The sequence below is a fragment of the Micropterus dolomieu genome, linkage group LG11 (assembly GCF_021292245.1).
Source record: "Micropterus dolomieu isolate WLL.071019.BEF.003 ecotype Adirondacks linkage group LG11, ASM2129224v1, whole genome shotgun sequence".
Taxonomy (NCBI): domain Eukaryota; kingdom Metazoa; phylum Chordata; class Actinopteri; order Centrarchiformes; family Centrarchidae; genus Micropterus; species Micropterus dolomieu.
In genome coordinates, this window is record NC_060160.1 from 9,319,202 (window position 1) to 9,339,498 (window position 20,297).

General features: G+C 41.3%; 3 protein-coding genes across 3 annotated transcripts in view; all 3 read right to left on the minus strand.

Moving 5' to 3' along the window:
• LOC123979382 (cytosolic carboxypeptidase 2-like) overlaps positions 1-5,676 on the minus strand; it is a 6,503-nt gene extending 827 nt beyond the window's left edge. The window contains exons 1-11 of the mRNA XM_046063289.1: positions 5,263-5,676; positions 4,637-4,766; positions 4,003-4,176; positions 3,701-3,808; positions 3,196-3,346; positions 2,700-2,955; positions 2,071-2,472; positions 1,756-1,898; positions 1,050-1,209; positions 808-934; positions 622-722 (exon numbers count right to left, since the gene is read on the minus strand). Of these exons, the coding sequence (XP_045919245.1) occupies positions 622-722; positions 808-934; positions 1,050-1,209; positions 1,756-1,898; positions 2,071-2,472; positions 2,700-2,955; positions 3,196-3,346; positions 3,701-3,808; positions 4,003-4,176; positions 4,637-4,766; positions 5,263-5,298 (1,788 nt within the window). The 5' untranslated portion in view covers positions 5,299-5,676. The remainder of the gene's footprint in view (positions 1-621; positions 723-807; positions 935-1,049; positions 1,210-1,755; positions 1,899-2,070; positions 2,473-2,699; positions 2,956-3,195; positions 3,347-3,700; positions 3,809-4,002; positions 4,177-4,636; positions 4,767-5,262) is intronic.
• Positions 1-19,606, minus strand: part of palm1b (paralemmin 1b) — a 34,885-nt gene extending 15,279 nt beyond the window's left edge. The window contains exon 1 of the mRNA XM_046063529.1: positions 18,941-19,606. The gene's annotated coding sequence lies outside the window, so the exon portion shown is untranslated. The remainder of the gene's footprint in view (positions 1-18,940) is intronic.
• LOC123979560 (formin-binding protein 4-like) lies at positions 6,017-6,903 on the minus strand. The gene is made up of 2 exons (XM_046063531.1): positions 6,714-6,903; positions 6,017-6,582 (listed from the first exon to the last, which is right to left on the minus strand). The coding sequence occupies exons 1-2, from the start codon at positions 6,848-6,850 to the stop codon at positions 6,492-6,494; spliced, it is 228 nt and encodes a 75-aa protein (XP_045919487.1). The 5' UTR covers positions 6,851-6,903; the 3' UTR covers positions 6,017-6,491.
• Positions 19,607-20,297: the final 691 nt, after the last annotated feature.

Sequence of the window (20,297 nt, forward strand, 5' to 3'; positions counted from 1 at the left end):
GCACATTTTAGACAGAGAAGATGGATGGTTTGAAAGAGGTGTCAAGGAAGCATCTACACCAGGGTCGAGAAGCCGTCATTGAACAGGGGAGGGGGTCTACGCCACCACTTATCCCCCACTTACAATGCTGTCCTTTCATCACTTCCCAGGAAACTCAACAAACGTAACCTATTGGCCTCAGGTGAAGATACCAACGATGGTCGTTCAGTCTTGGCCACAGGTAGTCTTAACGACTGTAACGACTGTCGTCACAGCAACCAGGAACACTAACGAACCAGCGGTATCGATGACCCGGGCCAACGACCCCACTGAGGTTAAATAGCTGAGTTTCCCTGCCAGTCAGTCAGAACTGAAGAAGTCCTTTGGATGAGGGACGAAACGTCTTCCAGTATCTTCAACCAAGTCCAGTTGCCCTTGATTTTAACCTTAGTTGGATAACTATGACCTGGATGACTGAGAATCTTCATAGACAGTAACATAATTCCAGCTTTAATTCCAGTAGGTAGGTATATTTTGGGGCATGCAGTGTTTCCTTTGCTTGGACTGAGATAAAGCTCCAGTGATGGAAGGAGCCTACATTTCCATAGAAATTGTCATCAGACATGCTGCTTTCTCTCTCACCTTTGTTGGATCAGGGTCACAGTAGTCCAGCAGGGTGTCACAAAAGCAAAAGCCAATGGACTTCAGGTCTCCAGTAGCAAAATGTGTTCCTCTCCTGTCACCTACATTCAAACAAACAAATTATCCTCATGCAAAGGACTTCCAAGCGTACACACACAAACACACATTTGGAAAGTCTAAACTCACCCAGAGTGGATCCTCCGAAGGTGGCCTCCATAGTGTAGCTGTTTTTGATGCCAAGTCTCCACATGGCGATTCGTCCTGTTCCCTCTTTGCTCTTCTGCACCCGGAACTTACAACTCTTAAAGGAGAACTAAGGAAAGGAGTGATTTAGAAGGAGTTGAAATGTTGAGTATGCACAAATGAACACTAAGGAATAAACACTCACAAGTCCACAAAAACGTAGAGAGCCCGCTGTTATTCTTTACCTTGTTACTGGCATTCTTACTCATCATTAGCGGAAAGACTCTCTCATGAAGCTTCTGTGAAGCATCACCTCGGTTGTTACAACCGTACATGAAGACATTGTTTTTACGGTTGTGGCCATGAAAGTCACAGTAAAGAACAACATCTGTCTCAGTCATCAGCCTGGGGAAGAAATGTGGCATTACAAGCCAGAGAATTTTGTTCAGAATAGATTGTGGAAAATTGTGTGAAAATTTTGGAGACAAAAAGAGAGAGCATGCAAATACAGTGTGAACCATGTTCAGAAAGTTACTTTGAAAGTTTCATTTTAAGACACAAGTCAAGTTAACACACAGCTACCCTTAAAAGAAGTTTGTATGTATGTTTGTAACTATGTAATAAAGGCAGATATGCCAGGAAACAAAGTTGATGATGATGGCATCATAATCTGATTTATGTCATCCATCAATCCAGCCATTTTCTAATCTGCTTATACTTTTAAGAATAGTAGGATCCTACTGGCATAATATGCACAATATGTAAAGAGAAAAATAAGTAGTAATAGTGCATGCAGTTAAGTAATTCCAAAGTTGGACTTCTTTCTGCCATAAAGTCTGGGAGTAAATGCAAACTAAATAACGCAACGTGTGTTCATTGCAAAGAAACGTGCAGTAAGTGTTCATTTTGTTCTCATAATATCGCTGATATAATTTGCTGATGCTGTCTTACCTTTCCACCATGTTTCGGGTGTGCCACACACAGGGAAAGGAATCCCTGAGCAATGTCTTGTAATTTCTGTTGAGGTCCCTGCCTGCCAGAGAGCAGCGGTAATTGCCTACCACCACACCATCTGGGTTCAGCATCGGTACCACCTGCAGCCCCAAAAAACAGTGTTTCGAAGCAGTAGACAGCATTATAACATACAAAAATCACAACACAACCTCATTCTATTCATTTGTCATCTACTTTATAAAATATCATTCAACTGGAATGTATCATCATGATAATAAGACTGAATGAGGCTATGAGCATGAGGACCCTCACCTTAAAAACAAAAGTGTCTCTGAGCAGCTGGGCATCTTCTGAGTCCCCGAGCAGAAAGTCTAGAAACCCCTCCATCATCCAGGACGAGTTGGTTTCTCCAGGGTGCACTCGGGCCGTCACCACAACAGCCTTCTTGGTCCTGCCCTCCACCCTGCTGCCCTCCCGGGACGTTATTGTCACCACATACACAGCATTCCCAGCAAGGCTGTGGCACAGCACCCGCAGTGTACAATAAGATGCAACTGCTGGGTTGGAAGAAATGCGCCTAAGGTAGCGCTGCAGGTGTGAATAGGTGTAGGGATAGCAGTGGGCCAGGTAGCAGGTGTCCGAGTCACAAGGGAACTGGAGAGTCCAGGTGAGTGAGTACAGGGCATTTGTGTCGCCATTGTTGTCCCTTGTATTCTAAATAGAGACAGAGATAATGATAAAGACATAAAGACAAGTAAAGGTTTTCTGTGACAGATTATCTACTTAAAGCAAGTTTAAAATCTCTGCAACTTCAATTTAATTCCATATTCACACAAACTGTAAATGGCTGGAAAAGTATGAAATGACCCAGTAAGTTACAGTGTACTGACAAAAGCCAGTCAAGATGCCATTTCCATTTTCCGATGTCTGATGTCACTTACCTGGTTGCAGTCACGGTAGTATTTGATATTGGAGCCGGTGCGCTGCCATCCAACACCTTTCTCCTTGGCTGCCCTCTCAGAGTAAAGGAGTGGTCTCATACCCTGAGAATACAGGCTGCTGCTCTTCATTAAATTGATGATAGTGAAGCGGTAGTTCACCCCAGCCTTCATGTTCCTGACCCTGAAGTAAAACCACTGCGTATGCTTTCTGGTGTACATATCTGTGCGTAGGGTGAGCTCGTACTCATAGACACCCCTGAACAGGGAAGAAATATGGGGAAAGAGAGAGAGAGAGAGAGAGAGAGAGAGAGAGAGAGAGAGAGAGAGAGAAATTAATGAAATGTACACATTAATGAAATGTCTGGCCAATAAAGCTAATTTGAATTGAATTGAATTGAATTGAATTGAGAGAGAGAGAGAGAGAGAGAGAACGTAGAGCCACAGTAAAAACTAACAGGGATGAAAATATAATGGTGAAAAAGCTTCAGACACTCACACTTGCACAGCCTTCTGAAGGTTCCCACTCTCAAAGCGTGACTCAAACTCAAGGGTGAAGTCTGTCTGGTTGATGTCATGAGAAGTGGTGCTCTTAATCGGCACCCTGCATCCTCCAACACGAGAGCAGGTGAAATAGGGACGCTTAGTGGCTTGGAAGAGTGAGAAAAAGAGGACAAGAGTGAAAATCAAACGCTGAATTCGGCTTTCAATAAAAATTAACTTTTTTCAGAGAGCAAATATATCATATATTTCGAAAATGATTAATTGTTAATACAGTACTTATATCACAGGGGGATTGTTATTTCAATATGAAATTTAAAAAAACCCTGCAAATAGAAATGTATGCAACCCTTAAATTCATGTTTGCAGGGGAAGCTGTCACACGAAGTAACTCAAAGCATTGGGTATCTATCTATCACTATCTTAAGTTCAGAAAAATATATTGACACCACCGTGATGACTAATAATGTACTGCATAAAAGGCGATTGGTGTCAAACGTTACCATGGTCACTGCAGTATACCACTTTCCCCATCTCCTCTCCAACTGGCGTAGGTGTCCTCTCATGTCCTGTGGGCTGGTAGAAAGGTTCTGGCTCTGGGGGCTCCCACTCTACAACACACATTCTTTTGGTGTCATTACATATTAACATCACCAGAAAAAGTTCAAACTTTGTTTAATTTTTTTACTCCTTAAGACTGGATATGTTTTGCCAAAAACATCTCCTACTCTTGGGCTGATTAACACCATCGTTAAGCCTTTGTGCATATCAGTAACATATTTACTAATATAAAACATTTAATTACCTATGTGATGGATAATGTCGGTGATGACTTCACACTCTATGGGCCAACGGGGGCAGCAGATAGATGGGAAGTTAACCAGGTCCAGCGGTGCCCTGAGACTCAAAATAGGTCGGCCACCATCAAATTCTACAAGCAGCTGCCTGGTCCGCAGAGTCTGATTTAGGTTTATAGATACTGATAGGGGACATGAATCACACATTCAGAAAATGTTCTTTCATACTCTTGTTCTTCCAGGGGTGCACTATGAATACACATTTTTCATCAGGTCTGCCCCTTTACCTCACCTAGACTAAACAAGTGTGTCCATTTAAAAAGGGATTGTGCTGCTCCTTACTGCTTTATTTATCTCAGTCACAGGAGGTCTTGTTTAATACATAATCATCTAGTAGATGTCATCTAGAAGGAAATGTGATAAACATGGTAGTGTTTACCATGTAAACTATTGTGTTTACCATGTTTACCACGTTCCTTCCCAACAGGAAAACCCAACCCTGTGCATTTCAGCCAATAGTAGGATTCATCAAACATGAGACAGCAGTGTTAGATCAGACTGAACAGCAACAGGTTACAGTAAGGCTACATACATTATACATGCACATCTTATCCAAGTGCAGCCTATGTGAAAACAGCTTACACCGCCTCCTCCTTGCAAGTTCCTCCTCATCTTCCTCTGTGTTGGAGTCATTGGTGTCCGATTTGTCCAACTGGCAGGTATTCCACCAATTCCTGATGGCAGAGACAGCCATCGCTGATGTTTTCTCTGCCTGAGTGGAAAAATGTAAGCCATCAGTGTTGTATCATAATTACCAAACTCAGTCAGAAGTGTATTGGCCTGGCCAATGTATCTACCAACGCTTACTCAGGATAATACAAAGATGTATCATCATGAACTAATATGGCTTTTGGAAGACAATTCCATTGTTTAGTCTTTTCCCACATTAACAACTATGAGTCTACAAGTTGAAGCAGTCTTACAAGTGCAAGTAATCTAACAGATTAAGCTTTTCAGACATGCCTATGCTCTAGGAGCATGGTTATACATGCAAATCAACAAATCAAATGCCGGACTGATATCTTTGAAAAGCTGATATTGGCCAATAATGTCACTGTATCTCATCCTCTGCTGTATCTGTGCTTCTAGTTATCGTTAACCGAAACATTTCTTATATCCTGAGCACTGTATCGCTCATTAAAAAAAATAAAAATATGGTCTTAAACAACCAAGACAGGAAAAAACAAATCATGTGTGACAAAACTCACAGGTAAGGTGTCGAGGGTGGAATTTCTCACAGGCATCTTAACTTAGCTGCTCTCCTGCTCTCCTTTTGCCATTAACTAACGTTAACGGTATACCCTCAAGTTACCGTAACGTTAGCTCCAACACAACAGCGCACATAGCAGTAACGTTAACAATGTTCGTCTGCAGCACACAACAGGTTTCCTGATATTTATGACGTTAACGTTAGTTAAATCCAGGTTTATCACTTTTTCAGCCCGCGGTTTTCACGAAGTTAAACCACATCCATGAATCATGACTGTTTTCACTCCCGCTACAGCCGAATTTAGCAATGTCTGACAGCCACTACCGTACTTTACATAAAAAAAGCTTTTAGGTACATAAGAGAAACAAGCAAACTTAGAGGATTCTACGAGCAGAAAAAATCTTTCACGAAGTAATGTTGCCAAGCAACCAACTGTCTCGACAACACCGCGGTTGCCACGGAGATGCCGTACACAGTATGTTGCTCTCGACACAACATGTCGTGAAAACGTGGGAATGGTGCTGAGGATAATGAACATAACGGAATAAACTGCTGTTCAACAGTGTAATGCTGTGTTTGTGATTCATTTATTATGAGTATTACTTGTCATTTTACTAGAATTATAGAAACCAAGCTACTCATGTATAACAAAAATGTATTAAAATGATAATAGTTCATGTAATGTGATAGTAAAGTCTATTCAAGTCAACATGTTTCTTTTTGAATTAAAATATAATAACCACATAAAAAGATGACTTTGGAAAAACAGTTTAATAACTTTTTACAAAATGTACAAGTTCAGTGATGTTCCCTCCCGTTCCAAAAAACATGGCATATCCCATTATACATTTTATGTACATAGCTGTAAAAATGATTGATAAAATAGACAATCCTCCTAACAAATTGTGGTGGTCAACTTCTTGGGGTCTATACAAAATGGTGAAGTATTTGTTATGAACTTAAAGACATTTGGCACATTTACAACAGTGGCTACAGAAAACAAGATAAGGACATTCAACCCCCTCTGGTGAATGGCCTGCCATGTAAGGGCCTCTAAATGTCTCCATCATGAACAAGGACAATGATAAAGACAGTCCATGGATCATTAAACAAAACTTTAGCTGGAGAAGGATGACCTTGTGGTAATGGTTGGAGTATATGTAAAAAAAATAAAATAAAAAAAAAAAAAAATAAGTTGCCTGGGCGGCATGTGAAGCAGGCCGGATGTTACGTGGAATTGGTCACCTTCCGTTTCTTCAATCGCTGCCGCCAGTCTTCAGGAAGTGCTTCGAAGTTGGCATTCTTCGAAGCTTTTCCTCTGCAGAATAAAAAAAAAAAAAATGGTCCAACAGTTGGGGTTATCATGAAGGGAAAATCTCAGAGGAACAGTGTAGCTACATCCATTATCATCATCGTCAATAACTAACATTTTTGTCTATTCAAACATACGTCATTAATTGCTGTTGCTTCCACTCCTCGATACTCTTCTTGTTAAGTTGCTCTCTGTCCTCATCACTGGAGCTGCTCTTCTCTTCCTCATCCAGCTCCTTCTGGATGCTCTGCCACTTCTTCACCAGGGAAGGCATTTTGATCTTACTCTTCTTTGACTGCAGAGACGTTGGAAGAAAACATTACAGGTGCTGGTCATATAATTAGAATATCATCAAAAAGTTGATTTATTTCAGTAATTCCATTCAAAAAGTGAAACTTGTATAATGTATACATTCATTCCACGCAGACTGATATATTTCAAGTGTTCATTCCTTTTAATTTTGATGATTATAACTGACAACTAATGAAAACCCCAAAATCAGTATCTCAGAAAATTAGAATATTGTGAAAAGGTTCAATATTGAAGACACCAGGTGCCACACTCTAATCAGCTAATTAACTCTAGACACCTGCAAAGGCCTTTAAATGGTCTCTCAGTCTAGTTCTTTAGGCTACACAATCATGGGGAAGTGAACTGCCGACTTGACAGCTGTCCAAAAGACGACCATTGACACCTTGCACAAGGAGGGAAAGACACAAAAAGGTCACTGCTAAAGAGGCTGGCTGTTCACAGAGTTCTGTGTCCAAGCACATTAATAGAGAGGCGAAGGGAAGGAAAAGATGTGGTAGAAAAAAGTATACAAGCAATAGGGATAACTGCACCCTGGAGAGGATTGTGAAACAAAACCCATTCAAAAATGTGGGGGAGATTCACAAAGAGTGGACTGCAGCTGGAGTCAGTGCTTCAAGAACCACCACGCACAGACGTATGCAAGACATGGGTTTCAGCTGTCCCATTCCTTGTGTCAAGCCACTCTTGAACAAGACACAGCGTCAGAAGCATCAGAAGGGCTAAAGACAAAAAGGACTGGACTACTGCTGAGTGGTCCAAAGTTATGTTCTCTGATGAAAGTAAATTTTGCATTTCCTTTGGAAATCAAGGTCCCAGAGTCTGGAGGAAGAGAGGAGAGGCACAGAATCCACATTGCTTGAAGTCCAGTGTAAAGTTTCCACAGTCAGCCATGGTTTGGGGTGCCATGTCATCTGCTGGTGTTGGTCCACTGTGTTTTCTGAGGTCCAAGGTCAACGCAGCCGTCTACCAGGGAGTTTTAGAGCACTTCATGCTTCCTGCTGCTGACCAACCTTATGGAGATGCAGATTTCATTTTCCAACCGGACGTGGCACCTGCACACAGTGCCAAAGCTACCAGTACCTGGTTTAAGGACCATGGTATCCCTGTTCTTAATTGGCCAGCAAACTTGCCTGACCTTAACCCTACAGAAAATCTATGGGGTATTGTGAAGAGGAAGATCCGGTACACCAGATCCAACAATGCAGAAGAGCTAAAAGCCACTATCAGAACAACCTTGGCTCTCATAACACCTGAGCAGTGCCACAGACTGATCGACTCCATGCCACGCCGCATTGCTGCAGTAATTCAGGCAAAAGGAGTATTGAGTGCTGTACATGCTCATACTTTTCATGTTCATACTTTTCAGTTGGCCAACATTTCTAAAAATCCTTTTTTGTATTGGTCTTAAGTAATATTCTAATTTTCAGAGATACAGAATTTGGGATTTTCATTAGTGGTCAGTTTTAATCACCACAATTAAATGAAATAAACATTTGAAATGTATCAGTCTGTGTGTAATGAATGAATATAATATCCAAGTTTCACTATTTGAATGGAATTACTGAAATAATTAATAATAAAGAAACTTTTTGATGATATTCTAATTATATGACCAGCACCTGTATATACACAGGGACTAACGAGCAGGACGGGAGCAACACAGGTGACAGGGTAAAGGTTAACGAGGCAGGCAGAGAGATAGCAGTGAAAACAGAGAGACAGGCAGGCAGGCAGTCAGAGTGGGCAGGCAACTGGGGGAACAGACGGAACACTTGACCGGCAGACATGGGGCAAAATAAATAACCAACACAGACAGAACACATGTAACAAAATACCAGACAAGAATCTAACTTCAGACAATAATAGAAATCCATTTAAACAGACAAACACTGACCAACTATAACACAGGGATCATAACAGACTAAGCGAGAACTAGAACAGAGTACAGAGCAGACTAACGCAAAATAATGCAGACAAGAACTAGAAGCAAATACTAAGACATGAACTAAGGCACAGGACTAGGAACAAAGACATGGAACAAAAAACCCAGACTTCCCAACAAGACACACAGACAGGATCATGCCAAGTTTAAACTATAGATTTTATGTCTTAAAGTATTAACATTTGTAGATAATGTTGAACACGCATTTATGAGCATCTAATTAGAGTTCGGTATCATTTGGAGTTTTTGACCCCTGGAGTTTTTTAAATAACTTATCTTAAGAATATAACAAAATAATAATAATAATAAAAAAATAAGATAACCTTTACAAATTCATTAGTGTTTAATTTAGTTCCTAGACAACAACTGAGTCAACACTATCACAACTGAGCAAACTAGTCGCTTATGAAGAGTGTGAGATGCAGTTAAAAATTCAACAAAATGCAAGTTAGCCTTGAGTTAGGGAGTCACAAAACTAATAAAGAATTATCCTTGTCCATGTTTACAAGACCAAGAATCTGACAAATGCTTGTTTTGGTGCCACGGAGGTTTGATACCCATGCCTACACCTAAAACAATGTAACTGGAAACAATCAACCCTCACTGGACCAACTGGGGGTTAAGTGCTCAGATTTTCCAAGCTCGTTGCATTGTAATGCAAGCCCGCTTCACTAACCTCTAGGCTACAGCTGTAATGCATTTTTAAGATGTATTGGAAAAAATATGTCCACCTTGCTGGAACATTGTGGGCCTATGTCCTGATGCCTCTCTCATAAATTATGGACAAAGGGTATGAGAACGGAAACCAGACACATAGACAGGCATCTTCGTAGCCTAGTTAGAAGAGTAATCACATTTATATTACACTCAGGGAGGCAGGCAGTCGCTCACAGACAGGCCAGTAGAAACATATGTAGACAGATTAATATAAATAAATATAATAGATCAACAATATCAGTCTGGCAGGACTGACAGAGGAAATAAAACTAACTGTCAATATGTCAAGGCAGGTGCATGGCAGAAGAAGTCAAGGAAATGGACTAATGACCAGCCCTATTCCCTGCTGAGTGCACTGCAGCTGTACCATTTCCAGGAACACATTAAGTGCCTGCGTAGAGCACCAGCATCCTCTTCTAATAGCATTGGGCTCATGGTCGTCTGGCACCAGCAGTTGCTTTACACACTCTCTATCTGCACTGAAATACCATGAAAGTGATGATCTTAATGTCTGTGGAGCTAAATTAATAATAATCCCATTGAGCTTCTTGGTTTAGGGATATCATGATGATCTGAAACCCAACCTGGATTTAACACTCAGAGAAGAAATGGTTTACCTTCCACTGAATTGGCTGGATGCAGCAAACCCAAATTAGTAGACCTTCCTACAACAGCAAGTTTGGGTTAATTACACCATCATATTATACAAAATGATTTTCTTTGTAGTAACAAAACTGTATTCACCACTGAAACTTTTAAAAGCATGCTTTTCTAAAGGAACACACTTTGATATATCTTCTGAAAAGTCTGAAAAGTTAAGAAATATTGTATCAATTATTTGCACTTCACAGTCTGGGAGAAAAAGGGTCAGCAAGCACATGCTGTATGGACATCCACAGGCCATCCATCTATGTGTCGGCAGTAGTTGCAGATTACACCAGGTCTCATCACCACTAATCTAGGATTATCTTAAAACACCACACCAATCTGGAATTGGACAATACAACACTGATTCCGATCCTGGCTCCCACGCTCACACATACTCAGATACACAGATTGTTTTTAAAGCTTGTTTTTATAGCATCTGTGCTACATTAGATAGTAAACACATGCAATGCACAATACCTGAACTGATAACACATTGCAACCATGTGGGATATCCCTTGGCTTGATGGAAAAGAATGAGAAATGTGAAAAAATGAGTAAAAATAACTACAGTATCAGAGTTTTTTAAGTCTTGTGATATCCATATTTTTCTTATTATCAACAAATCCCATGAAAGACCAAAACTAACAATTAATTCATTCTATTAACAAGTATTGTCTGTGCCAATAGCCTGATAAAACTTTTTTTACGTTTTTCTGTGCCCGTTACCTCCACTGTTGGCCAACTAGAGACAACCAGAGAAAAGAGAGGCATTATCTTACAGTCAGAGTGACAGGTATGTTATCATGCCAAACAAGAAGAGGGTACAGGTAGGTAGTGTACTAATTGTACACTATTTATGCCATGTCACAAGTTAAAACAAATGACCTTGAAAAAGCCTCTAATGGTTCCACTTACACAATGCTGTCATGCACATTCTAATAGCCTATTTCCACAGAGCCCTTCTTGCCTCGAGAAAGGGAAATGTGTTCACTCAGGTGTTAATTCACAACAGCAAGAACCTTTTAACTGATATTGTGTCGCCATAATGAAACTCCCAAGCACACACAAAAAAGTAACTCCTGTGGAGAAATGAGATGAAACTGAGAGGCAGCAAATTAGAAAAAAAAAAGGTTAAGGACCAATTAAATGACTAATTACTCGCTATTACTTACTCTTAAAATCTGGGAAAATCCCAGATATGAAAGATAGTCATTTCTGGCTACTGTTGAATGAAGAAGCATGTACAGACACACACAGAACCAATACACAGACACAAAATAAAACTGCCTGACACTAAAAATGTTTCCTCTTCAGAAAGAACGGTGACTTTGAGAATGATTCTTGAGCTTAGTGACCCAGGCCCTGCATTTGAAAACTGAGAGAGTCTGGATGAGGAAACTAATCTTAAATCCCCTTCACACTCAGTGTGTTTTAGTGGTACTTCTTTCTCCTTCTCTCTACTCCCCACTTCCACGGCTTCCTTCCTTCAGGCCAAAAGAAAACAGATACTCCTCCCTGCTTTTTGCCCCAGCCACACACACACACACACACACACTTGTCCCAGGCCAGCACGCACACCACGACTTCTCCCACATGGATCCATCTATCTGAGGCACAACACAAATTCTGCATAAACAGTACGGTGCCAATAAAAACTTGAGGAAGTCTGCTGAGGTCACATGTTAGTATTCCAGGGGTCAGAGGGTAAAAAGGTCACCCACAATTAACAGCTTTGTAAAACAGCAGACTGTGTAACATCCATGTAGAGAAGACAGAAATGACCAGCAGATTAGGCAAATTAACCAGCTGATGTTGGCCATACAAAGCGATGCACAGTCATCATAATTTAGTAACCACTATCCATGAGCAAGATTTATAAATGAACATCAGATTTGTTTGGAATATAATGAAAAACTATAGGCTATGCTTGACCATTAAAGCAGCTTTTTTGTGTGGGAGTAAAATGGAGAGACACACAATAAAGTTTGTTACAAATTTAACAACAAACTGGATAAAGCCATCAAGTTCTTAAAAGAACTTCAGCACAGAGAAAGCAACTCAAAAATAAAATCGCAAAAATTAAATGTCCAGCCAAAAAGAGCTGCCGATCAGTTGCAGCACTCATGTCTGTGTCCGTCCGAGCGTTGTGGGAATGGGATTTTTAACAAGCTTTATTACCAGCTGTTCCGCTTGTTTTGAGAGGAACGACTTTGGCTCTGTGTAAAAACCTCCTGACTGATAAAAACTTAAAACAACAACTCCAGTTTAGCGTAACTCCATCAGCTGTTCGCTGTAAACACACACTGCCCGCTGCCTGCTATTTCCGAGCAATACATTTAATGCCGACATACAATCTCAGGCGGACATAGGCGAGACTTGTGTGCTATCTGACTGTTGATTGTGAGTTATTGGTTTGCAAACAATGGTGGAAAAGAGAGGGGCAGTCATAGAAAAACACTCGACATGCTCGATTTAAAGCCAGTAGCCTCTACTCACCCATTCAGAAATTCACTGCAAGACAAGCCCCAACCCCCAAAGTACCGGTAAAATAAACACCTTAGAACTAAATTTGAACCCTGTTCCTTTTGGTGGAAACCCAGTGAGTTCCTCCAAAGGTTCCTAGTTCCGGGGTATAGTTCCTTTGGTGGAAACGCGGCTATAAGGCCCTAGGTAAATGCTCAAGTGTTTCAAACTCCTTCCTCCAGTTTGTACACAGGCTTTGTGTTCAACTCGAACTCCCTATCCCTAAAAGTTTAGTCTTCAAGCCAAGCTACGATAAGCCAGGTGACATCATTAGGGATATACAACAAGATTATACAACTGGGAAGTACTGTCTTTGACTACTGATTTGATTCGGATGTGTAAAATCAGTGCAAAGCACATTGAAGGCATGTATATTTCTTCAGCGGTGTGCGGACAGTTTGAAAGTGGTAAAAATATCCAGTTTAGCCTTTGGACTGTAATACTCTGGAGCCCCCGATTTTTGTAACTTTCTGACAAGCAAACAACCATTCCCAATTTTGGCCAGGTGTGTATAGGTGTTAAAGTGGGCCTTCGTGCAAGCAGTAATGGAGAGGCATGTGTTTTTACCAACCTCTGGGACTGAAAAATGAAGCCAATGCTAAAGTACTTTAAACCTGCATCCTTTCTAATGTTTATGTTTTTGTGGTTACGGCGACGTCCCCACCCTCTCTTCTCCCTGGATTCCTCCTCATCGACTTGCCTCATGCCCGCATTTCTTAACCACACTCGACCTTCATTAATTCCACAACAATAAACCTTTACACTGCAAATCTGTTGAGTCGTGGTCGTCGCTTGTTAATTTTGTATATCCAAGGAATGCATGCTGAGGTTACAGCTCTTGTGACACTTTATTGATCCCTGTGTTTTGATTAAAGCCACTGCATAGAGGTCAGCTCGTAGACTGTAGAAAAACACATACACAGATAATTGTAATAGATAGGTCTGTGTTAGGATGTTTGAAGGCATGGAGTTTGGGTCACTATTCAGAAAATCAGAATTTCAGCAACAGGGTGGAGTGGCAAATAAGGTGATATCGTCTTTTAGAAAGAGCGTCGTCTGGTAAACCTTCTGTTCTGATTTATAAGCTGCATGTTTTTAGGGAAAGAGGAAAGTAAAGACAACATGGAGAATGGGCAAGATGCAGAAGTTTGAGGAGAGGAGATAAACTGACAAATGACCAGTGATTAAAGATTTGGTTGTACAGAAACATCACAAAACTGCTAGTTTAATGCTAGAGCCGCGTTCAAAAGCAAGTAGAGAACAAACTAAAGGCCCTGAAAAAAGATTACACAAAGGTCCACGACCATGATAAATGGACACATTTCTGGTTGTACTCTGATGTAAAGCTGCAACAATTAGTCAATTAATCGATTAGTCAATTGACAGAAAATTAAATGCCAACTATTTTGATGATAAATTTACCAATTTAATTAATTTTTAAGCACAAACGCCTAATATTCCAACTTCTCAAATGACAGCGTCTTATGCCTTTCTTGTCATATATGATATTAAACTGAAAATGATTTTAGACTGTTATGCTGGACTGGGTTAGACTGCTTGCCTACAAAAATGATCAGTCTCCCTGCTTACCACGAAACAGCTACTGTAGAGTAACTGGGATTTTACAATGTCTCTTTTGAAGGAGTGTGCAATGAAAAATCTTGGGTTAATCCCCAGTGTCCTGTCCTATGGATAGTGCATTAGGAATCTATCACCTGATTGTTGGTAGATTACAAAAATGTTACAAATGCCTATTTGTGTCTAATTATTAAGGCTTAAATATGTTTCAAGTTGAGAGAATTGCGATGACTAAATAACAGTGTTCCAACATTAGCATCATCCTGACCTGCTGACAGCGTTGCTTTTATGTTTACAGCCAATTTCTATAGTGGATTGTCTCCTGCATCCTGGTGCTCTCTGGTCAATCAGCTAACTCCATGTATATCTGGATATAGGAAGCTTATGAACTTTTATTATTGGAGCAGCCTCTCAGCATTAATACAGGAACCATTAGGCCAAATAGGTGCCTTCCCTTATGGCAAGATCCCACTCCCCACTTAAGACTCTCAAGAGGCTCAGGAATTGTTTATGCTCAGTATGTTTGTCCAGTATAGCCCTGTCCAATCTCTTCTGGGAACATAAAAATGTTTCATTTACAAGGGGACAAAACCTAATATTCATCCATGTGTGTAAATGTGTGTGTGGTGTTAGGTTCAGGTTCTCTACAGTGCAAAAAGACAGATGATCCCTCTCTGCCGCTTATCAATAGTGCTTTTGATATCATCTTTGCAACAAACTGGTGATCGTCATATGAGCATGTGGGTGTGCGCGTGTTTCGGGAGGGGGTGCATAAGACACACACACACACAAATGCACAAACACATTCTGCCGAGCACATTTCCCGCTGAGATTAAAATGACTTAGAGGCTAAAAATGACAGTTTATCAGAAGACAGACTATCTGCTGGGAAGAGAGTGAAAAAAACAAATCCCCTTTCGCCTTATCTGTCATGACAAAGCAGCAAGGAGGGGGGTTGTAATGAGAGATAGTCAGGAAAAAAGGACAGAAAAAGTGACTATCCAGGAGGAAAAGAGGAGGCTGAGATTAATAGAAAGAGAAAAAAAACATGGAGACGGAAAGGGCAAGGTGGATTGCATCACATTATCAAATATCTCATATCTCTATAATCTGCCCAGATGTTACTCCTCATCATTCTGTATGCTTGCTGAGCAAGCTTTCACTTCCACTTCCTCTTTTACTGTACCATACCATCTTTCAGAACAAAACAGTAACTATAAGGGCTTCTGTAATGCATGACATTCATTTTCGTTGACTAGCATACTGATTTAATAGCCCTTGCATAAATGGTTTCTTAATGACAGCAAGGTCAAGGAGGGTAATTAGTAATATCCATCACTCTGGGGCTACTTGCTCTGGGCAGAATACGACCCCGTGAGAGGCCTGCTATCCTCTGGTAATGATGTTGTACCAAATAGTTTTTGCCACTGAAATGGTAGCAATGCTAGCGGTAGTGCTATGTTAAAATTAAAATATTAGTCAGTATTAGTATAATCATGTTAATAATGCAGAATGCAGTTACCTTTAATTTCCTAGCATTTTCATTAAACCTGCATTAACTGATTTTTTTTGTGTGACTTGTGGGCAGTGGAACCGACTGAAATCTTTCAAGCTGTTTTGGTCTCGACTAACTCCTCAATGTGAAATATCTGGTTTTAAGCTGTTAATTGGTCCACTGTGTTCCCCAGCTAGTTGTTAACTTTGTCTGTCTCAGCGTACAGTAGATTTATCAGAGCTTTATCCACTGAAAACAGCTGCCTGCATGTCTGGAAACAATGTAGGAGTGCTGAGACTCAATCAAAAACAGTAAAGCTGCTGGTCAGAAAATCAAAACAATAGGCTGAGAGATGCTAAAATGCTCTGCAGAGCTGAGGGGAATGGTAGTTTTGGGTGCTAATTCTCTGTGGGTTTATCACTATGAGTGACCCCTTTCACATAGAAGTAGTTATGCATTCAATTGTTAATATAAAGATATTGATTATAGCCACTTTCACAATATGTCAGCTACATGTTTGCGTGATTTGACTGTAGTGTAAGTGAGCATTGGGTTGTAGCGATGGATTTGTGACAAATCAGCTTTGCATTAATATCAGCAACGAGCTGTGATCAGATCAGTTAGTAACCATGCTCTTTTTGTTACACGGAAAAGCTCAATATGACCAGTTTTCTCCCAGTTGTGCTGAGAGACAGTCTCAGCTGGAGAAATTAGGGCTTCAGAGCTTACTAAATAGCCCTTTGAGTATAGTTGATTGGTAGTAAAGTGTCACTTATTCACATTTCACCTTATTTTTCATTGACAGTCCAAGATTAAGATGAAAGACCTTCCGGTTACCAGCCTATTTGCCCTATCTAAATTGGTGAAAGCAGATCCATCCCAGTGCCCAGCCTGCTAGGCCAGGAGACCGTCATCAACACACAGACACGCGCACGCACACACACACACACACAGTCCCTCTTTTATTTCTCACATGCATGCAAAGACAGACTAAAGTGCACACACAAAGCTACACATATGTGCAAATATACACAAAAACTCACACAGAAATGTGGCTATCCAGAGTCATCATGCCTGATGATGATTGGGTGGACAAGATAAGTGCTGTCAGCCCTACTGCGAGTCGCTGACACAATACAGAGCAGCCAACCGGATATAGACCCCCAGATGCCAGGCTGAGGCCTACCATATACTTAACACTCTGTCTCACTCATACAATAAAATGACAGTCCACAGAGATGTGCTGCTGATATTACCTTTTTTTTGTATTTGTACTAGTGCAAAAATGTCATCTTCATTGATGTTCTTAATTCTTACAAATTCAGCCTTTCACAGTTTAAGTGGCATGTAGTGTAATTTCTGCCCATATTCTTATTATTAATTTGTTGCTTTAAATGTATGTGCTTCGAGATCTGCATTTTGTGTTAATGCGTATTTTGTATTTCACAAGGACAAATGTCTTCTTCATTGGACAATGAAGACTAATGTAGCTGATCCATAGGAAACCAGAGTGCTGTGATTTTTAATTGTTGACATAGGCTATTTCCTGAAAAAAAAAGGGCTTCGTAAAGTGTTTTTATAAGTCTTGATCCTACAGCTGTGACACAGTACAGAAAATGGCAACAGTGAGCCCAAAGGTTGCCAGTGCTGAATACTTTTCTATTTAATCATTAGGCTACACCAAATTACATAAATCCTTGCAACTGTCCTTGCCCCTACAAACATTCTCTGAGGACTTGAAATGAATGATCATTTTGACTCAGAAGAAGCTGCCATGAAAGAAGGCTCAATGACTTCCACTACACTTATTTCCCCAGCATTTCCAGAAATCAAACTGGTGTCACTGTTATTTTTGATGAATACAAAAAAGAGAGTCCTGTCTGTACTTCGAGGACTCACATTAATTTTCTCAGAAACGCAGTGGGTGTGTTGTGTTTATAGACTATGCTATACTATACTATCATCATGAGCTTGGTGGTTTTGTCAACAAAAATGTTGTCCACAACAATCACATTGGTTCACAGGGCAGAAACCCCGGAGAGAAACAATGGACATTAGACCAAACACAAACACACTCTTTGTGTGGCTGTCCCTTTACCTGCTGTGATCAAACATAATTACAAAAACAGAGTAAAATAAGGAGTTGGTCCAACTGATATTCTATTCAGAGACAGAAATAGACACAGAAGGAGAATACACAAGCCTACGTGATATTTTGACAGGACAGCGGAGCCGGACTATCACCAGTAGCAACCTGAGCTGAAATAAATTTGAGCTAAACCTCAGGAGGTTAGGGGTGCACACTCATTCTCTGGTATCCTAAACCCCAAACTGCCTGGTCCACTGCACGGTGTAAATTCCAGACAGGAGTATGTAATGGCCAAGGTTTTTCAGCTCATGCGCGCCATATTGGAGCAGACTGCTCACATCACTACACACCATAGAATATCCTGTTACTATCCTCTCCTCTACAGCCTGTAGCCAGTCAGCATCTCTCATCCATGCAGTGACGGCCATGCACGGCTTGGCGCCACTGGAAATTCACCGACGAGGCAAGAAAAAAAAGAAATGACAAAAGACATCAAGAGACACTCTCCTCGCAAAAACAGATCGATAGAACATGATAGATCATCAAAGGCATTCTCGTAAACACGTCGTATACCGTTACACCTGTCTCCCTGGGTGTATCTGAAAGTACAGTAAAGCAGGCCTCTGGGCATGTAATAAAGGATGTTGACATGACATAATAATGCAGCTATTTTTTTCTGTAATTCACCTCCAAACCAGCGCCTGACTTTATGGGGAGCTTGTTATGTTCAATTTGCGTGTAGGCTATGTCCCTTTAATGATGCTGCGCCTCTTCTGATTACTAGTTGCAACCTCATATTAATGCAACGACCCTGTTTACAGTGAGATATTTCTCTAGTACAGATATTTAACGCCAATATTTTCTTCTTTTTTTTTCCTTCTCTCCATCCCTCTGTCCTGCTCTTCCACCCCTCCTGCCCGAGTCAAATGATGCTGCCGGGCTGGAAGCTTAAATATTGCGCCGCTGCACAGCCATCCGCTGATCAAATCACCAAAAGCAGGTCAGCCACAGGAAAACACGGACACATCCACGCACACGCACACTGTAAATCACGACTTACTCAGTTGCAGATCCCTGTCGCTTCCCGCCACAGACGTCTTCCAAACAGGGTGTCTCCTTGTTTATTTTCTGAGCGTCAATTCGCAATATTCTGACACCCCTTCCTCTCCTCTTCCTCCTCCTCTTCCTCCTCCTCCCCTTCTTCTTCTGGCTGGCACCCCTTCTGTTATTGCTGAAGTGATGCCGTGGGCAGCCTGAGCGCACAGCACGACAGTAATAAGACCCCAATGATTTCCTCTCGAGCCAAAAAGACGCACGGCGGGCTCGGTGGAAATCTCATGGGCGATGGGGCGTCGTCTGAAGCAGGTTGTAGACTAGTTAGTGCATGGGTGAAACAGAGTGAGAGAGCCAGAGTGGTATGTGAAGGGGAGTGGGGGAAAGGATACGCCTCCCTGCCTTGTCGAGATAAAGGGGGCCCTGGCTGCGCGCATTGACTGAGATATGGGTCCTCCTCTCCAAACGGGGGCCCTGCTGGCTCTCCTCCAGCCTTATCATATGACGTCCAAGGAACCAGGCTGTCTGCTTTAGGGCTGCAGAAGAGCGGTGTAGGCCTACGCGCAGCCGAAGACTGGGATCAAATCCAGTCCTTCTCTCAGATGAGAAAGTACCATTCTTTCATTTTCTTTCTGTCCCATTTCTCCATCTAGCGGTGGAAAGGCTCAATGTCAAGACTTCTGAAGATGCGTTTTCATTCGGTAATATACACTCACCTAAAGGATTATTAGGAACACCTGTTCAATTTCGCATTAATGCAATTATCTAATCAACCAATCACATGGCAGTTGCTTCAATGCATTTAGGGGTGTGGTCCTGGTCAAGACAATCTCCTGAACTCCAAACTGAATGTCAGAATGGGAAAGAAAGGTGATTTAAGCAATTTTGAGCGTGGCATGGTTGTTGGTGCCAGACGGGCCGGTCTGAGTATTTCACAATCTGCTCAGTTACTGGGATTTTCACGCACAACCATTTCTAGGGTTTACAAAGAATGGTGTGAAAAGGGAAAAACATCCAGTATGTGGCAGTCCTGTGGGTGAAAATGCCTTGTTGATGCTAGAGGTCAGAGGAGAATGGGCCGACTGATTCAAGCTGATAGAAGAGCAACTTTGACTGAAATAACCACTCGTTACAACCGAGGTATGCAGCAAAGCATTTGTGAAGCCACAACACGCACAACCTTGAGGCGGATGGGCTACAACAGCAGAAGACCCCACCGGGTACCACTCATCTCCACTACAAATAGGAAAAAGAGGCTACAATTTGCAAGAGCTCACCAAAATTGGACAGTTGAAGACTGGAAAAATGTTGCCTGGTCTGATGAGTCTCGATTTCTGTTGAGACATTCAGATGGTAGAGTCAGA